The sequence below is a fragment of the Amphiprion ocellaris genome, chromosome 3 (genome assembly GCF_022539595.1).
Source record: "Amphiprion ocellaris isolate individual 3 ecotype Okinawa chromosome 3, ASM2253959v1, whole genome shotgun sequence".
NCBI lineage: Eukaryota > Metazoa > Chordata > Actinopteri > Pomacentridae > Amphiprion > Amphiprion ocellaris.
Window position 1 is genome coordinate 27,026,575 of NC_072768.1, and position 15,915 is coordinate 27,042,489.

The 15,915-nt window shown below is 40.1% G+C and overlaps 1 protein-coding gene across 1 annotated transcript; it reads right to left on the minus strand.

Moving 5' to 3' along the window:
- Positions 1 to 492: 492 nt before the first annotated feature.
- gpr37a (G protein-coupled receptor 37a) lies at positions 493 to 9,737 on the minus strand. Its single transcript, XM_023289756.3, has 2 exons — positions 8,322 to 9,737; positions 493 to 2,181 (listed from the first exon to the last, which is right to left on the minus strand). Exons 1-2 carry the CDS (start codon positions 9,294 to 9,296, stop codon positions 1,348 to 1,350), a joined length of 1,809 nt encoding a protein of 602 aa, XP_023145524.2. The 5' UTR covers positions 9,297 to 9,737; the 3' UTR covers positions 493 to 1,347.
- Positions 9,738 to 15,915: the final 6,178 nt, after the last annotated feature.

Here is a 15,915-nt window from a genome sequence, read left to right on the forward strand (position 1 = left end):
ATAGCAGCACAGCGTCACTGTTACTATGACAACAAGTGAACACTACGTCAGCTGCCTGCTGACAATCACATGACTGCAATCCTACTACAAATCGACCGCTGTGGACTTATATGACTGAGCAGCCTTAGTGGAGTACTGTGCTCTCTGAGTGCTTTTCTTGTTTCCAAATAGGACATTTTATTTTTTTAAAACGTAGAATATGATAAATGATATGAACAGTTTTTCCCACTTAGTCGGTCTGAATTACAGCATTTAAACATGGCATCATCATTCAGTAGTGGAAATTTCTGTCTCATATTTTGCCTAATTTCTGTCAGTGCTACCACAAAGTTAAGGATTATGCGGCGGGGGCTCCCAATTCCTATTTGCTTGAATGTGAGTCCACATCTGGTTTTTGCACTAGTCTTCTGAAAACACAATGAAGCAACTGTGAGGAAAATTGCTGCACAAATAAATCAGCTCTTTAAATGTCAACCAGCATTCAGAAAGATCTATTGTAAAATATTTTTTAATAAAAGTGACACCTTCTTGTGGCTAGAAAAATGAAACAAAAAAATCCCACAAATTTTATACCTTATCACATTACAGGCTGTACAGACATTTCTGCTGTCAAACTCAGAGTGACGAAAGAAATGCTCACACAGCCAATAGCGATTCATAACAAACACAACACAGTCAACAGCCATTTTGGACATTTCACAGACTCACTCACACAAAGAAAGAAGGAGGAACATCCAGAAGAATAAACCTGAATGTGACAGCAGCCATGGTTGGAGATAATTTTTTAAGTCATGATCTCAACACAACCATTTCAAGGAACACTTGACAAAAGTAAATAAAAAACTATGTTTTCGGTGCAAATGTAATAGTTTTTTTTAACGGAAACTGAGTAACGTCTACATATGCTCGATTTTCTCTTTTTTTAAGGGAATTTCTTACAAAATTACCACTCATAAAACAAAGTTTACCAAATTCTTCTATCACATTGTTTCATTATGTCAAATCATTAAAAAAATTTTTCAGCAACCATGTCTGCTCTCAGCTTCCATAACACACAATGACAACAAACAAAAAGTACAACCGAGTGCACATTCAATAAAAATAGTGGTGAGTTAGTTAAAAAGAAAAACTAAAATAATTGACAAAAACTAATACTGACTATGTTTTCTTTCAAATATAGAAACTCTGTAAACAGTGAATGGACGGACAGTAGCGTGCTCAGTCTACCCGCCAGCAAACACAACAGTTCAACAGTTTGGGTTGCTCAGGAAATAACACTATGTCCACTAAATATATTCCTGATCACACATCAGATGAAGCTCCACCTAACACGTTTGACCTTAGCCCTTAGCAGTGAATTCCCACAGCAGAGTAGGCGGCCGAGGTGGACGCTTCCCTACGGACGGTACTGAACGGTGACAGCTCCAGGTCAGTGGTGGTGCACTCGTTATTGATATCACTGGTGGCGGTGGTGGGGGAGTGAGCTGGGCTGCACTCATCACAGCAGCAGCAACAGCAGTCCAGAAAGGCTCTGGTGAATGGCTGGCACAGGCAGAACAGCAGCACAGGTGTCACGGCAGACTTACAGAAGAGCAGCAACTGGCTGACCAGATGGAGGATGTCCAGGGTTCTCCTGGAAATGCCGGGCGCCATGTACACGCTGACAATGTTGCAGATGTTTTCTGGGATGATGCAGAAGCCATAGAGGATGGCCAGCGCCACCACGGCACAGTTCATCTGGCTCTCCAGCTGGATCTGCGTCTTGCTTCCACGGACACAGGCCCGCTCTGCCCGGCGGATCTTGCGAGCGGTGACCAACGAGCTGCAGATGGTAAACAGTGTTGGTAGGCAGAAGTAGCAGCCGAAGTACCACCAGAGACGTGCGCCGTCGTAGGTGAGCCCCAGGACGTATAGTGTGTCTGGGAGCTCAGTGGAGATCCGGACCATGCAGCGCTCGCACGGCGTCACGTCTGGTGGGTCGCCATCCTCAGTGACCAGCTGTCGGATCAGCAGCTCAGGCAGTGCCAGCAGCAAAGCACCCACCCATATGACGGCCAGTTTTGCTGTGGTTGACATCCAGTTCTCGATCATCTCGTAGTACATCTGCATGTTGGTGGCTGCACGGAAACGATCAATGCACAGAGCACAAAGTGTGAAGGTCGTGACCCCAAGAGACGCCACCTGGGGGGAAAAGATCATTTTAGATTAAAAGTAATCCATCTTTACCTTATTCTGAAAAAATAAAGCAGAAGAGAAAAGTGCAACACCATAATCCTAACTAGAGAAGCACTCAGAGAGCGCAGTACTCTGCCAAGGCTGTTCATTACCATTATGTCCATTATGGCATTGTCAGAAATGCAACATTTTTTTTGTAGAAATGCAGCATTTGTTTATTAATTATTGATGATAAGAAATCCCGGCAACATAGAACGTGGTCATTTAATATAGATGTACACACAAACAAAATGACCTTGCACTGAGCACAGGCATGTGTTAGGCATGTGTACATTATGTACAGATACCGAATCGCGTGACCTAAATATGTAGTGGGTGGTGAGGAATGATGGGACTTGGAAACACCCCCACAATTTATTCAATTGTTCCTTGTATCATTTCTGATGGGTAAGTCCCGGTGGGTCCGCAGTGGTGGATTTGTAGTAGGATCGCAATCATGTGATTGTCAGCAAGGAGCTGACGCAGTGTTCACTTGTCATAGTTACAGTGACGCCATGCCGCTATCTCGCAATGATACAGAAATCTTTAACAAGTCCGTGGATCCAGACTATAAGCTGCATAACTGCCAAAATCCAATCAGTTGGTCTTTGTGTCATTTCTAACCTTCCTTGAAAATTTCATCCAAATCTGTTAATCCGTTTTTGAGTAATGTTGTTAACAGACAGACAGACAAACCAACGTCAGTTGTCACATAACTCCGCCGCGTTCCCTGGCGGAGTAATAATTCCATGACACGAAGTGGATAAAGATCCCAGTCCAAATGTGTTTGAGGTGAATAGTTGCTGTAGTTAAAAAAGTAAAATACAACAAAGTACAATCGAAACAAACTGTTATTTGGACAGAAGTGAGTTAAGACCAGAATCTGACTTTCTGATATCTTTTTCTTAATCTTTTTAACAATATATTCATTATGCTATTTTTACAAAGATTTTAAACCAGTTTTGTTTTGGGGTTTTTTTGGTTTTTAACTGAACAATTTATAATATCAGAAGCTGAATTTGTTACAGCGCATAACTAAAGCAACCACTGTAGTAATAACCATCATGGAGAAATGTAACATACGTAACACACGTTGCTGCTGTCAGCATTTAGAGCAAAGAATGAGGATGAAGATAACATGAACAGCAACATTTAAGTTTCAGCTGTTTTTAACAGGAATTAACTGAAAACATCACCAAACCTCAGAAATAAAACTGGTCATTTGAATATTACATAAAATACAGTAAGATGCTGTATGAAGGTAATCAGTAGATATAGTGGGAGGACACAGTGCAACTCCACTATTGAATGACAGGCTACCTAAAAACCTGCAGCTCTGTAGTCCCTGTTCTTGACTAACTCGGTACACTGAAGGTTTCTTTTGTTGGTCTCTGTAAAAAAAAAAAACTATGTGACTTGTTCATCAGGATTACTATATGAGATGCCATATTCTGAGATAAAAATTAGACTTTACGTCTCAAGAATAGGTTGAGAGAACTGGTTAGGGTTAAAGTAAGACTGGATCCAGTTAAGCATCATTAAAACATGATGTTTTGAGTTCAGTTTAAGGTCAAGAAACACATCTAATATTGAGTCTTGGAAACTAATGCTGAGTATAGACTACAAAATATCAGTATGCTATCTGCCCCAAAAGAGGCTAGTGCTGAAAATGGACGCCAGGAATGACCCGGAGGCTTTTCCAGTGTAGCGATGCGTTACACTCTATGTCAAGAATCAAGAATCTTTATTGTCGTTGTGTTTCCACACAGCGAAATTACGATTGGTCACTCCCAGCTATATATAAAAGATAGAAAAAGGCACACTGTGTACAAATAAAATTTAAAAAAATATACTTAAAAGACATAAATATGTAAACAGTCTTAGTGCACATGAGCAGTAGGATGAGTGTAAAGTGCAGTCCAGTGCAAGACTCAGTTCTTTATTGCACATAGTGAGTCTGTTGTGTGTGTAGGGGGGAAATGGATTGGACAGCTCTTGGATAAAAACTTTTTTTGAGTCTGGAGGTCAGAGTTTTATGTCAGACTGACAGTCTGTGCTGTATCTCTGAGGTTAATCTGCACTCTCTCTAGGGTCTTTCGTCCAACACTTTATCTCTGGTGTCAAAAAACGTCAGCATGATTAGCTCTTCCTGGGCTGCACAGTGGGGTGGGGTTAGCACTTTTGCCTTACAGTTAGAAGATCACCCGGTTTCTGCATGGAGTTTGCATGTTCTCCCTGTGCATGCGTGGGTTTTTCTCCAGGTACTCTAGCTTCCTCCCACAGTGTGTACGTCTATATTAAATGGTCACATTAATAAACAAATGCTGCATTTTTACAAAAAAAAAAAAATGCTGCATTTCTGACAATGCCATATGGGGGAATGAACAGCCTTGGCGGAGTACTGCGCTCTCTGAGTGCTTTTCTTTTTCATGTTTAGCTGCAGCTTGCTTCTGACACCTCAAAAATACCTATGCACCAAATCATTACGTTAGGTTGAGGGAAAGATCATGGTTTGGGTTGAAATACAGCCTTTAACAACAAACTACAGAGAAAACATCAAATGCGATATTCAGAGATTTTTACTGCCATGAAGAAAAGCTTTCTATGCTGCTTCTAAAAATGTTGACATCTCACAATTTTATGGTCTTTTTTTGGAAATGGATTAATTTTTGTTCTGTGTGTCTTTTCTACTTTAGTGGTACTCAAAGCACTTTGTCTTTCTCATTCATCCTTTCACACACACCAATGTGGTCAGAGCTGCAATGCAAGGTGCTTGCCTGCCATCTTGAACAATTTGATGTTCAGTGTCTTGCCCAAGGACACTTCAACATGTGGAGGGGCCGATGAGCAAAACACCAACCTCATGATTAGTGGCCAACCTGCTCTTCCACCTGAGTCTCAGCCGTCACATTGCTGTTACAGCTTTTGTGAGACTGGGCTGCTGCAGGCTTGGGAGTAATGGTGTTCAGCAAAGGTGTTCACCATAACATACACTGATACATTTTAGTATGAAGACTAGGTTTCAGGGTGGGAAAAAGGTCAGACAGGTGGTACAATTAGGTTTAAGGTCTACACGAATTAATGTAAGTCAATGTAATGTCCTTTGTAACGATAAAAACATGGCTCTGTTGTTGTGTGTGTTGGGTATTAACCCATCACAGCAGTCTTCAGATTTAATCCTCTTGCTGTTTAGTGCGATTACAATCCGCTAAATAGTTAAAGCAGCTGTAAGTCAGTCTGCTTTAAATTTAGACAAATAAAAGACCAAGGAATAAGAAAAGTAGTTACAGATCCAATATCATATTCGACTCCATTTGGCTCTTTGGCTTTAATAAAACTGAGAAGAAAATAATCTATTTTTTCCACATAAATGTGTAAATTTGAATATGTTTAGAACAACATCATGTAAGTTTTTTTTTAATTTCTTACAGCTAAATTAATTTAAAAGAAATTGAGGGACAGTATGCGATAAAATACTAAAGAAAGCAATTAAAAGAATTACAGAAGACAGCTGATGTCGTCAGTAAATGTCATTAATGTCATGTAGGTCATTCCTGCAAACAAAGACAGCTGCTGCTGCTAAGAAGCTTAAACTCAATAAATATGACCTTTTGTTGTCAGATGTTACATACTGTACATAGACAGGTCTGGCACTGTCATGAGTTGCAAACATGCTGATCTGCTGCCGATATTTCAATTTTAGGTAATCAGCCAAATAAAATTTTAAAAAATACATTGATTGCAGATAATTATATAGTTTTTGTTGTTATTTCAACAAGTGGCTTGGTGGTTAGCACTTTTGCCTTCGCTGGGTACTCCGACTTCCTCCCACAGTCCAAAAACATAATCAGGTTAATTGGTAACTCTAAACTGTCCGTAGGTGTGAATGTGAGTGTGATTGTTTGTCTCCATGTGTAGTCCTGTGATAGACTGCTAACCTGTCCAGGCTAAAGAGGATTAAACGGTGTATAGATGATGATGGATGGATGGATGGATGGATGGATGTTTTTTCTACATTTCTTTTCATTGGAATCAAGGGGCTCAAACTAGGAAAAACTCTGCCAAACTGAAAGGACACAAACTCATGTCTACAATAATCTGATTGTCTAAATATATCTAGGGCTGGACCCGAATATCCGAATATTCGGTCCTGATGGTGGTATGCGGATATTAATTTTGAGATCGTGCGATTGGTATTTGCCCAACGTGTCCCCTGTCGGACGTTACTACGGGAACCGATTCTAATAACTAACCCTTTCTGCAGCCTGATGTGACACTGATCAGATTAACAACCCCTCCCTTCATTTAGCAACATTAAACCTGATTTAAATCCAGGCTGGAGTGACTGTCCACCTAATTCTCCTCCAGTGTGTCCTGGTCACATGTTCATATTCACATGACATTAGTAAGATTTGTACTGTAAAGTATCATTTAAAAAATCATTATCCAAGTGAAATTAGATTGTTTTGTTAGTTTCCCTCTGAATGTGACCCATATAATGCAAAAGAGCACAGATGTGTTTGGCCTGTTTGGTCAGGGAGCGGGAAAAATTGAGGTTTGGGTTAAAGTGTAAGACCTTCATCACTGTGGTTAGAACAATAAACACACTTTAAAGATCATAAGATGATCATATTGAAAAGAAGCATTGATTTAAAGCTGGAAATGAAGAGTTGTCTACTATGTGGGAGTCCAATGTTTTGTCGGCCCAGCCACTCACATCAACCATCTACCTCCTGCCTACACGACCTTAGTGGCTCGACAAATTTCTCACCTTCTGTTTTGCACTTGGCATATGGCCGCTAGAAAATGTTGTCACAATGGGATGTGACTGTTGATCACAGAAAGCAGCACTAACAGCCTGTGAGTTTTTTATGGGCAGACAGGTTTAAATGTTGATGCTGGAAGCTTGAAAAGCCCAGACTGTGTTTAATAATACTCTAATAATTTGTGCTTTCTTCAGCTACAGAACAGTGTAGACTGAGGAAATATTATGCCTGAGCTTGAGATATTTTTAAAAATGAAAATGTCAACTGCAGGTTTGTATCTTGAAGAGAAGTTTGGCTTCAAAATTTATGGAGACCTTCCAAAGTCACACTGTTTAACTGTTAATGCTCTATATTAGTTTCAGATAAACTTGGAGACATGTTTTTGCAGAAGATATGGGATTTTGTCTTCCTTCACCCTCAATGAAGACACATTAGGATGTATAGACAAGTTCTGTCAATGCATCTAATGCTGAGGCTTCAACAAAAATGGTCTTTATCTCTTTCTTCCCAACTTTTGCCACAGTGTGACATCATCTGGAAAACAATACATCTTGGCCAACTTCAGACATACCTTCACAAGGACTGCTACTGATGATTTAGTAGTAATTTTCCACAAAGTCCTCTCTGTGAGTGTTGTAAAGCATTGTACAGTGTCTTGGTGTCAGATCAGCTTTTAAATACTCATTTGTAATACCAGCAGGACTTCCTGGTTCATAGAGTGTCTTCCCACCCACCAGCACTCCTTTAATTGCAGTTTGTATCTCTTTTTATGAATTCTTTACTATCCAATATGGACAGGGCAGATGGTTACAGCAAGCAAAGCCTGCATCAATGTAAATGTGGGAACAGGACTATTGTTTAAAGACAGTTATAAAAATGTGAACCATGTTTTTAAAAATATCTTCCATATGAATTCTGAAGCTGAACATTAGATCTGTTTGTATCATTGGTGCTTGGTTGAAATTTTGCATGCATCAACATACACTATCGTTCAAAGGTTTGTGGTCACTTAGAAATGTCCTTATTTTTGAAAGAAAAGCATTTTTTTTTAAAATGAAGACAACATTAACTGAATCAGAAATGCAGTCTAGACATTGTTAATGTGGTAAACGACTGTTCTAGCTGGAAATGGCTGATTTTGAATGGAATACCTACACAGGGATACAGAGGAACATTTCCAGAAACCTCACACCTGTTCTAATGGTACATTACACGCACGCACGCACGCGCGCGCGCACACACACACACACACACACACACACACACACACACACACACACACACACACACACACACACACACACACACCACCACCCACCCTTCCCGCAACCCTCCCCTCACCTCCAGGTAGGGGATAATCCTGCACGAGAATTCCCCCAGCAGCCAGTTCTTGGTGAGCTCCCGAAACACCACGAGCGGCAGGCAGAAGAAGACGATGACGAAATCCCAGAGCGCGAGGTTGGCCAGCAAGGAGTTGGAGATGCTCCTCATGTAGTAGTTGTGACACACGATGCACATGACCGACACGTTCCCAATGATACCCACAGTGAAGATGATGGCGGCGGTGATCATGACCGCGTACGCTCCGTAAGACTCCGCGGTCACCGGGTAGAACGGGTTCCTCACCTGCTTGCGTCTGGTCCGTGTGTTTACCGGGGAGAAAGGCGTCGTTTCGGGGAAGTCCGGCACAGAGTACTCGTTCTCATAGTCGCTGGTGTTGAGGCCAAAAGCGGTTCCCCTCTCCTGTTCCTGCGTCATGACTGCAGGCAGGGTCTCCCATGCGCCTCCGGTTCCATCCTGTAGCGACTCGCTACTCCGCACCCTGCTGGATTTTGCATTCCGCCTTCGGCGCCGTTTGTGTCCATTAGTCTTGGTGCTGCAAGTGGGTCCATGTGGGGTTTGTTTAAGCACTTCTCTCTGAGTGCATGTAGATGCACTCCGAGAGTGAATCCTTCTCCGCTCATCGGCGTCGTTTTCTTGCGTGCGTACAGCTTCGTTGCTGGGTACAGTTCGGATGTACCGAGTTCCATCATGAGTGTCACTTTTACGCACAGAGCGCCGGGGTACATGAGTCCGCAGCAGCTCAGAAGACGGTGGGTTTACAGTATCCAGCCACGAGGCTTTCACATCGTGTGCCCACCCTTTGTCCTCCCCGCTGACGGTGCGCCATGTCCGTCTTGGTGCATTCCTGTCAGCGGCGGTGGATTCATAATGAGGACTGAAAGTCGTCTTTGTTTTATGCCCGTGGAGTTGGTTGGCGATGGCCTCGCTGCACAGCCACAAACAGAGGAGCCTCAGGGGTGGAGACCGCATCATGATTCAGTCTGAACCGCGAAATGAAACTGTGTTATCCAGAATGATCGATCCATCTCCGGGTTGTGATAATCAGTCCAACAGGGCGCAAGTCATAACTTGAAACTACCTGGGACTTTTCAGACACCTTGCATTGTGTCGCAAAAAGTTTTTACCAAGTCTGTGGTCAAGTAAAAGTAGTGCACCAGTTCGGGTGCGTCACGGAGCGGCTCCACTCCGGAGGCATCACCAGAGTAACCAAAACTCTGATAGGCTACAGAAAAATTATTCAAACCTGTCAGAAATGCGTAAAGTGACCGTCCAGATGCCCCACAGTAGAAAGTGGAAGTTGGAGTGTAGAGTTCTGAGGCAGGTTCAAGTTTGTTCCGTAAAGTTTCTGCACACGAAGCCGCTCCGAAGTACTTGGAGATCTGGGTAGAGTCCGACGAAATGTGGCTTGAGAACCGCGTCTCAAAAAGAGGAGAGGATGCGAGAAGAGGGGGAGGAGGAAGGCGGGAGAAGGAGGGGAGTCATCAGTAAACTGCTCTGATCCGATAATAAACTGAAAATACACATACATCTGGCGTGGTAATGTGCACCAAACCAAAGTTGATCTACATTTAAAACGATGTGGAAAATAATCAGGCAATAGAAAGAACGGACACAATGACAGGAAACCTGCATGCTTTGAAAAAAGGCAGTTTATTCTTTTTTAACGAATTGCAGTTTGATACTATCACCCTGTAGAACAAAAACACTTTGATCCTTAAGGAGATACACCTTAGGGTATTGTAAATTGCTTTTTAGTGTCATAACATGTAATATTTTGCTCCAATAAAAAGCGAAATGTTCCTCTTACCTGTGGAAAAACCTTATATTTACAAGAAACATACAAAAACATTATCTGAATATCTGAAGTGAGAGAATGCTTTGATTAGAGTTGAATCCATATTTCTTCTGCCAGAGTGGAAATTTAACTTTGCTGTCCTGCATATCATCCATCAGTGGTTATATTCTGCTCATCCAGGCCTTGTGTGATAGTTTAGTAGGAGTTAGTTTTCCTAAAGTTAGTTTTCCCGAAACTCGGAGCCAGGATGTTCCATTTAAGTAGCGCCAAGCTTTTTACTTTTATTTCTGTCTATATTCCGATGTTATTTTTTTTACAGGACAGTAAATACATGTATTATTCACAGCCTGATTTATAGAATGTATGGCATTTCAAAACATGTCAAAAGTGATTTTTCCCCCTTTAAAAACTACACAAAACAAAACTTTAATAGGTTAATAAAAATTACGCAAGAATTTTGAAGCTGTATAAATCCAGTGTTTAGATTAATTAATTGACACGTTTACTGAAATAATACCCCATTTGCATATTTAAACAATGTTCAGAAAAATTGCATAGCAAAAAATCTAATCTTAATGTACGCAATTAACTGTGGTAGTTTCATAGTGAAGTCAATCTAAAATATATGTTAACCTCTTAAGACCCGAGTTTTGGTTGGGCTTGCATTTTAGATTTCTTTCAGTTATTTGGGCTAAGGACTAACCAATGAATCTAATAACTGGAAAATATCCAATATCTGATTATTATGTTTATTATCTTTATATAATATTAATATTAAATGTATATTGTTGTTGTTGTTATTAGTATTATTGTTGTTATTATTCTTATTATTAGTATTATTATTATGAACAATACTCTCTTTTTGAAAAAAAAAAAAAAGATGTCCACATATATAGATACCAGGTCCTCTGAGGTTAAACGGAACATTACTAAATATTAGCTCTTGAGTGCCTTCTAGTGTATAGTTTGGGTATTAAACCTGTACTTAAGCTGCAACATTTAAACTAAAACTCTGTATGGAGGTTTCGGATTGGTCTGACTGCTTTTAGTATTTTACTTTTTTATATAGATGCTGTCCGCTAAAAAAAAAAAATGAATAAAAACAAAGTTAAACAAATTACGGTAGATTTGTTATTTTACAAAAGTTGAAAAAAATATGGATTAAACATGTCCATAATATTTCCAAGTTACTAATTTTACATTTTTAATTTGTTTCTACACTTGTTACCTATCTGTTCTATGTAAACACTGCCTGCAGTTCAAAAAGTTGCAGAATTTTTGCGATGTGACTGATGGTCGCAGCTGTGTCAATTAATGGTTTCACAATTGTGCTAAAGATAGCAGAATTTTTTGTTTTTCGACATAATCTGGGTAGAGCAAACTGATAAGCATTTTTAAAAAAAAAATGAGACATGTAGAATAAAGCAATTTTGTGAAATATTGCGATTTTAAGCTTAGACCTGATTCATTTTCCTACTTAAATATCATGTCACAGATAAGTAGCTCAAGGATTATCTTAAAGTTGAAAATCTGATGATTTTTTGTGTTTTGCTAACTTTTGAAATCTGTTTTGGGTTTTTGTGTTTTTTTCTTTTCCACATATTTTGCAAAATAAACATTTTTCTCTACAGTCGGGCCTCTCATTCATGCACAAGCAGCATTGAAGGTCACTCAAACTGAGATTTTTCAACCATTTTTATAAATTAAACACCTCACTGTTTTCTGTGTATCTCTGTGATGGAATGCGTCAGTTAATTGCCACTTCACTGGCCCATTAAAGCCTCTGTGTCTTCTGTACCCAATATTAGTTGGTCTACTCCAGGGGTGTCAAATTCATTTTAGTTCGAGGCACGATGGTGCAATGGACACAAGAGTTTTCTGTTTGGGTTTGGGAGCTTTCAGACCTTTTTGGTTTGTTTTTTGTTTTTGTTTTGTTTTTTCTTTTTGGTTTTTCTTTCTTTCCTTTCTTGTTTGTCTTTTTTTTTCCCAATCCCATTGCAGATGCTCAACCTGTTCACCTCATGCACCTCGGATCCCAGTCGTATGTTACACATTTACAACTATCCCTATGACTTTGTCATTGAGGTATGACTTCAAATAATGTACTTAAGCTTGCATCTTGGAATGTGATGGGGGCTGGGAGTGCCACAAAGCTGGGCCAGGTAATAACTCACCTGGATCTGCTTAAAGGTGACGAATACTTTCTCCAGGAAACACACATGCTTAACAGGGAGACAGTTCAGCTTAGAAAAGGCTGGGTGGGAGAGATTTTCCACTCAACGTTTAACAGCAAAGCCAGGGTTGCTGCTATACTTATCTGCAGAGGGGTGTCATTCACTGCAGATAGATCAATACTAGACCCATACGGGAGGTATTTGATGGTTTCAGGGAGACTCCAAGACATTCTTACTTTGTTTGTTTGTGTCTATGGTCCCAATTTGGATGACAGCCTATTCATAACTAGTCTATTTCCTCGTGTAAATAGTCTTCTTAAAAAAAAAAAATCTGTGTCTATGATGTTCTCTACGTTTTTGCACTGTGTGTTTCTAATTTATTATTGTACTGCCTTTATACATTTTTTCTACTTGGAGCTGCTGTAACAGTGAACTTTCCCCACCGTGGGATCAATAAAGTTTATCTTATCTTATTTACATCCTCTCCAGATCTTGAAGGCCATTATATAATCATGGGAGGTGATTTTAATTTGGTTCAGGATCCGGTGCTGGATCAATCATCCAACAAAGTCGCTCCACCATCCAGATCAGCAAAAACTTTATCTACCTTGTCACAACAATTTGGCCTTACTGACCCATGGAGACATAGATTTCCAGAGACCAAAACGTAGTCTTTTTTTCTTTCATGTTCATCACTCCTACTCCCGGATTGATTTTTTTCTTTTAGATATAAGGTTACTTTCAAGAATAGTTACAACAGAATATCACAGCATCATTATCTCTGATCATGCCCCAACTTCTCATGATTTGGCTATGTTTGCACGCCCACACCCACTGAGACCTTGGAGGTTTAACACTGTCCTTCTGGTGGAAGACCGCTACAAACAATTCGTGCACTCACAAATTATGTTTTTTGAGCTGAATAATGCCTGACACACACTGAAAAAAATTTGGAGTGACGTTTACTCAAAAAAAGTTAGGACACGTTTTCCACACAGAAAATGCTTGTAATCTTTACTTGGGCTATTTCTAAGTAATGTTTACTTAGTACAACCAGTTATCTTTAATGAAAAATAGGCAAGTAAATTATACGGGCAATACTCACGTTTACATTGTAACTTTCACTCAGATTACCATTGCATGTACTTACCAAACTTAAGTAAATTTTGCTGCTGTTTCTTTGTGTCTTGTACTCATTTTTTCTTTGTTATAATCTATGTATTTATTAATATTTATTATGAATGCATTACTAAATATTAATCATAATATTGAATAAATTAAATATTTTTACTATTGTATTAAATAATTCAATATTTCCGCCCCCCAAAAAATTGCAGCTGAAGGGATTCTTGAAAGACACTTTTATTTCACATCTTAAACAGTAGATATATTTAGAATATATATATATATTAGGGATGCAACGATACAGTTAAGTCACGGTTCGGTACGATTTTCGATATGAGGGACACGATTTTCGGTTCGATTCAATACATTTAATGCTCTGAAAAAAAAATACAAGTGTTATTCCTTTTTCGATATATATTTTTTAAATTTTGCTAACAAGCAAAAACAACAATGCCATAATAAAAACATGCATTTTAGTGCATAACATTATATAATATGTACGAGAGGGGATAGCATATCGTGGATCAACAGTTTTCATAAGGTACGAAAAGCCATCATTTTCAACCACAGAATAAGGCTGCAAAGCTTTGGCAACAAATGTTCCAACAGCACGTGTGATTTTCTTATGTTTATCGGAGGTGAAAGTGTACTTCTTTTGAAAGGCGTCCGCTATGCTGCTCTGAGACTTGGGTCGCGTTACCTTGTCCTCTGCCCCGCTCGCAGATGACTTGTCTGGGTGATGGCGGCGGAGATGAGTGGTCATGTTGGTCGTGTTGCCCGTGATCTACGGTATAGTTGTAAGGCAATACTTGCACACAGTTTTTGTTTTAGTCACCATTTTCGTCCCCTGATCATTATAATCAACAGCAAACCCAAAATGCTGCCATTAGTGGGGCAGGTTATCTCAATATTCATAAGAATCTTTCACTTGGTGATACAAGCACCAAAATTGGCACAAATGACGTCCAGGACATACATTTTAAGAAAAGTACGTTAGCCATCAGAAAATTCAAGATGGCTGCCAGTTTTCAAGATGGCTGCCGAAGCAAACCTGACAAATTGCAATTTTTGAAGTGGAACTCCAATTAACACAATTTCTTTATGGTAAAAAAATAAAATGAATGTATTCTCATATGGTAAAGCCAATGATGCCTTGCAAATTTCAATATGGCCACCATTTTTCAAAATGGCGACTTATTGATGACTGTATATAGTGCTGTTTTCAACTTAAACCTTGCATGTTTCTAAGCTCTGTGGTAACAAAGTAACAAAGTTTACATGTCCATTGCTAATTATTTGTCACACTACTGTAGTTTAATATTAAAGCTTTTGGCTCATGATACCTTAAGAGAGTGATGTCAAAGCACAACCAGGGCACACTGGTGACATTACTGCTGTGAAACTCAGCACGGGGTTCAGCGTCGGCTTGTAGTGTACTAACTGTAGTTGTAGTTACTAACTGTTGTAGTGGTAAACTAACTTTAGACAGTAGCATCTATAAGTGTCCCAAATGCTATCTAATTAGCCCCTTATGCATCTCAACTAGAAGTGTAGTTAGTTGAAGTGTAGTTGTTAGATAGCCGCGCCTGAATTGACAGGGTGTGCCAGCGCGGGAGAGCCGAGCCAAGGGTAACGGGGCTTTAGTTACCCGGAAGGCGTACAGATCGCACGGGATATAAACGGCGTTGGATGAACGATCGGGCTAGGTGTAGGGCAACAAAGGCCTGAACCTAGTCGTATCCCATACTTCAATGTGCTTTGATGTTTTGTACAGTAAGGTGGTAAAAGGATAGCCCCTCGGCCTTCAACTGTATACGCAAAATGTCTGCGAACAACCCATTGAGTAGCGGAGCCAAGACTGACTGGGGGAAGTGTTGCCTCTGTCAGACAGACACGAGAGAGAAGTTGAAGTCTCCTCCTACACGATATGAGTCTAGTTCTGATGGCTATTCCATGCTAGCCACGAACATACCACAATTTCAGGCAATCAACCTGTTACCAATAAAACTAGACCCATCTCGACTAGATGATGCAGGTGGCATTGAGGACACATTGAGACGAAACAGTGCAAAGTTCCATCAAACAGTCGTCTAATGTTCAACAACAGTAAGCTTGAACGTGCAACTAAAAGAGCAGCTGAAATTCAGAACAGTCCTGATGAAACTCGCACAAAAATGCGAAGAACTAATATGGAGATGGAACAGTGTTTCCTTTGTGAAAAGAAGGAACCAACATCAGAGCTGCGGCAAGCCATGACCATGCAACTGAATGAGAGGCTCAATGAATGTGCCCGTAACCTCAATGATGGTAGACTACTAGCTCTGTTGAGTGGTGGAGACGTGGTGGCCCTAGAACTGAAATACCATTGCTCTTGCGGGACTGCTCTGTATAACAGAGAGTGAGCACACATTGCCCAAAAGAACAAAGAAACACTGGAGTCATCCCAAGAAAAGGATTTTATTCCTTTGGTATTTTCGGAACTCCTGGCCTATGTCAT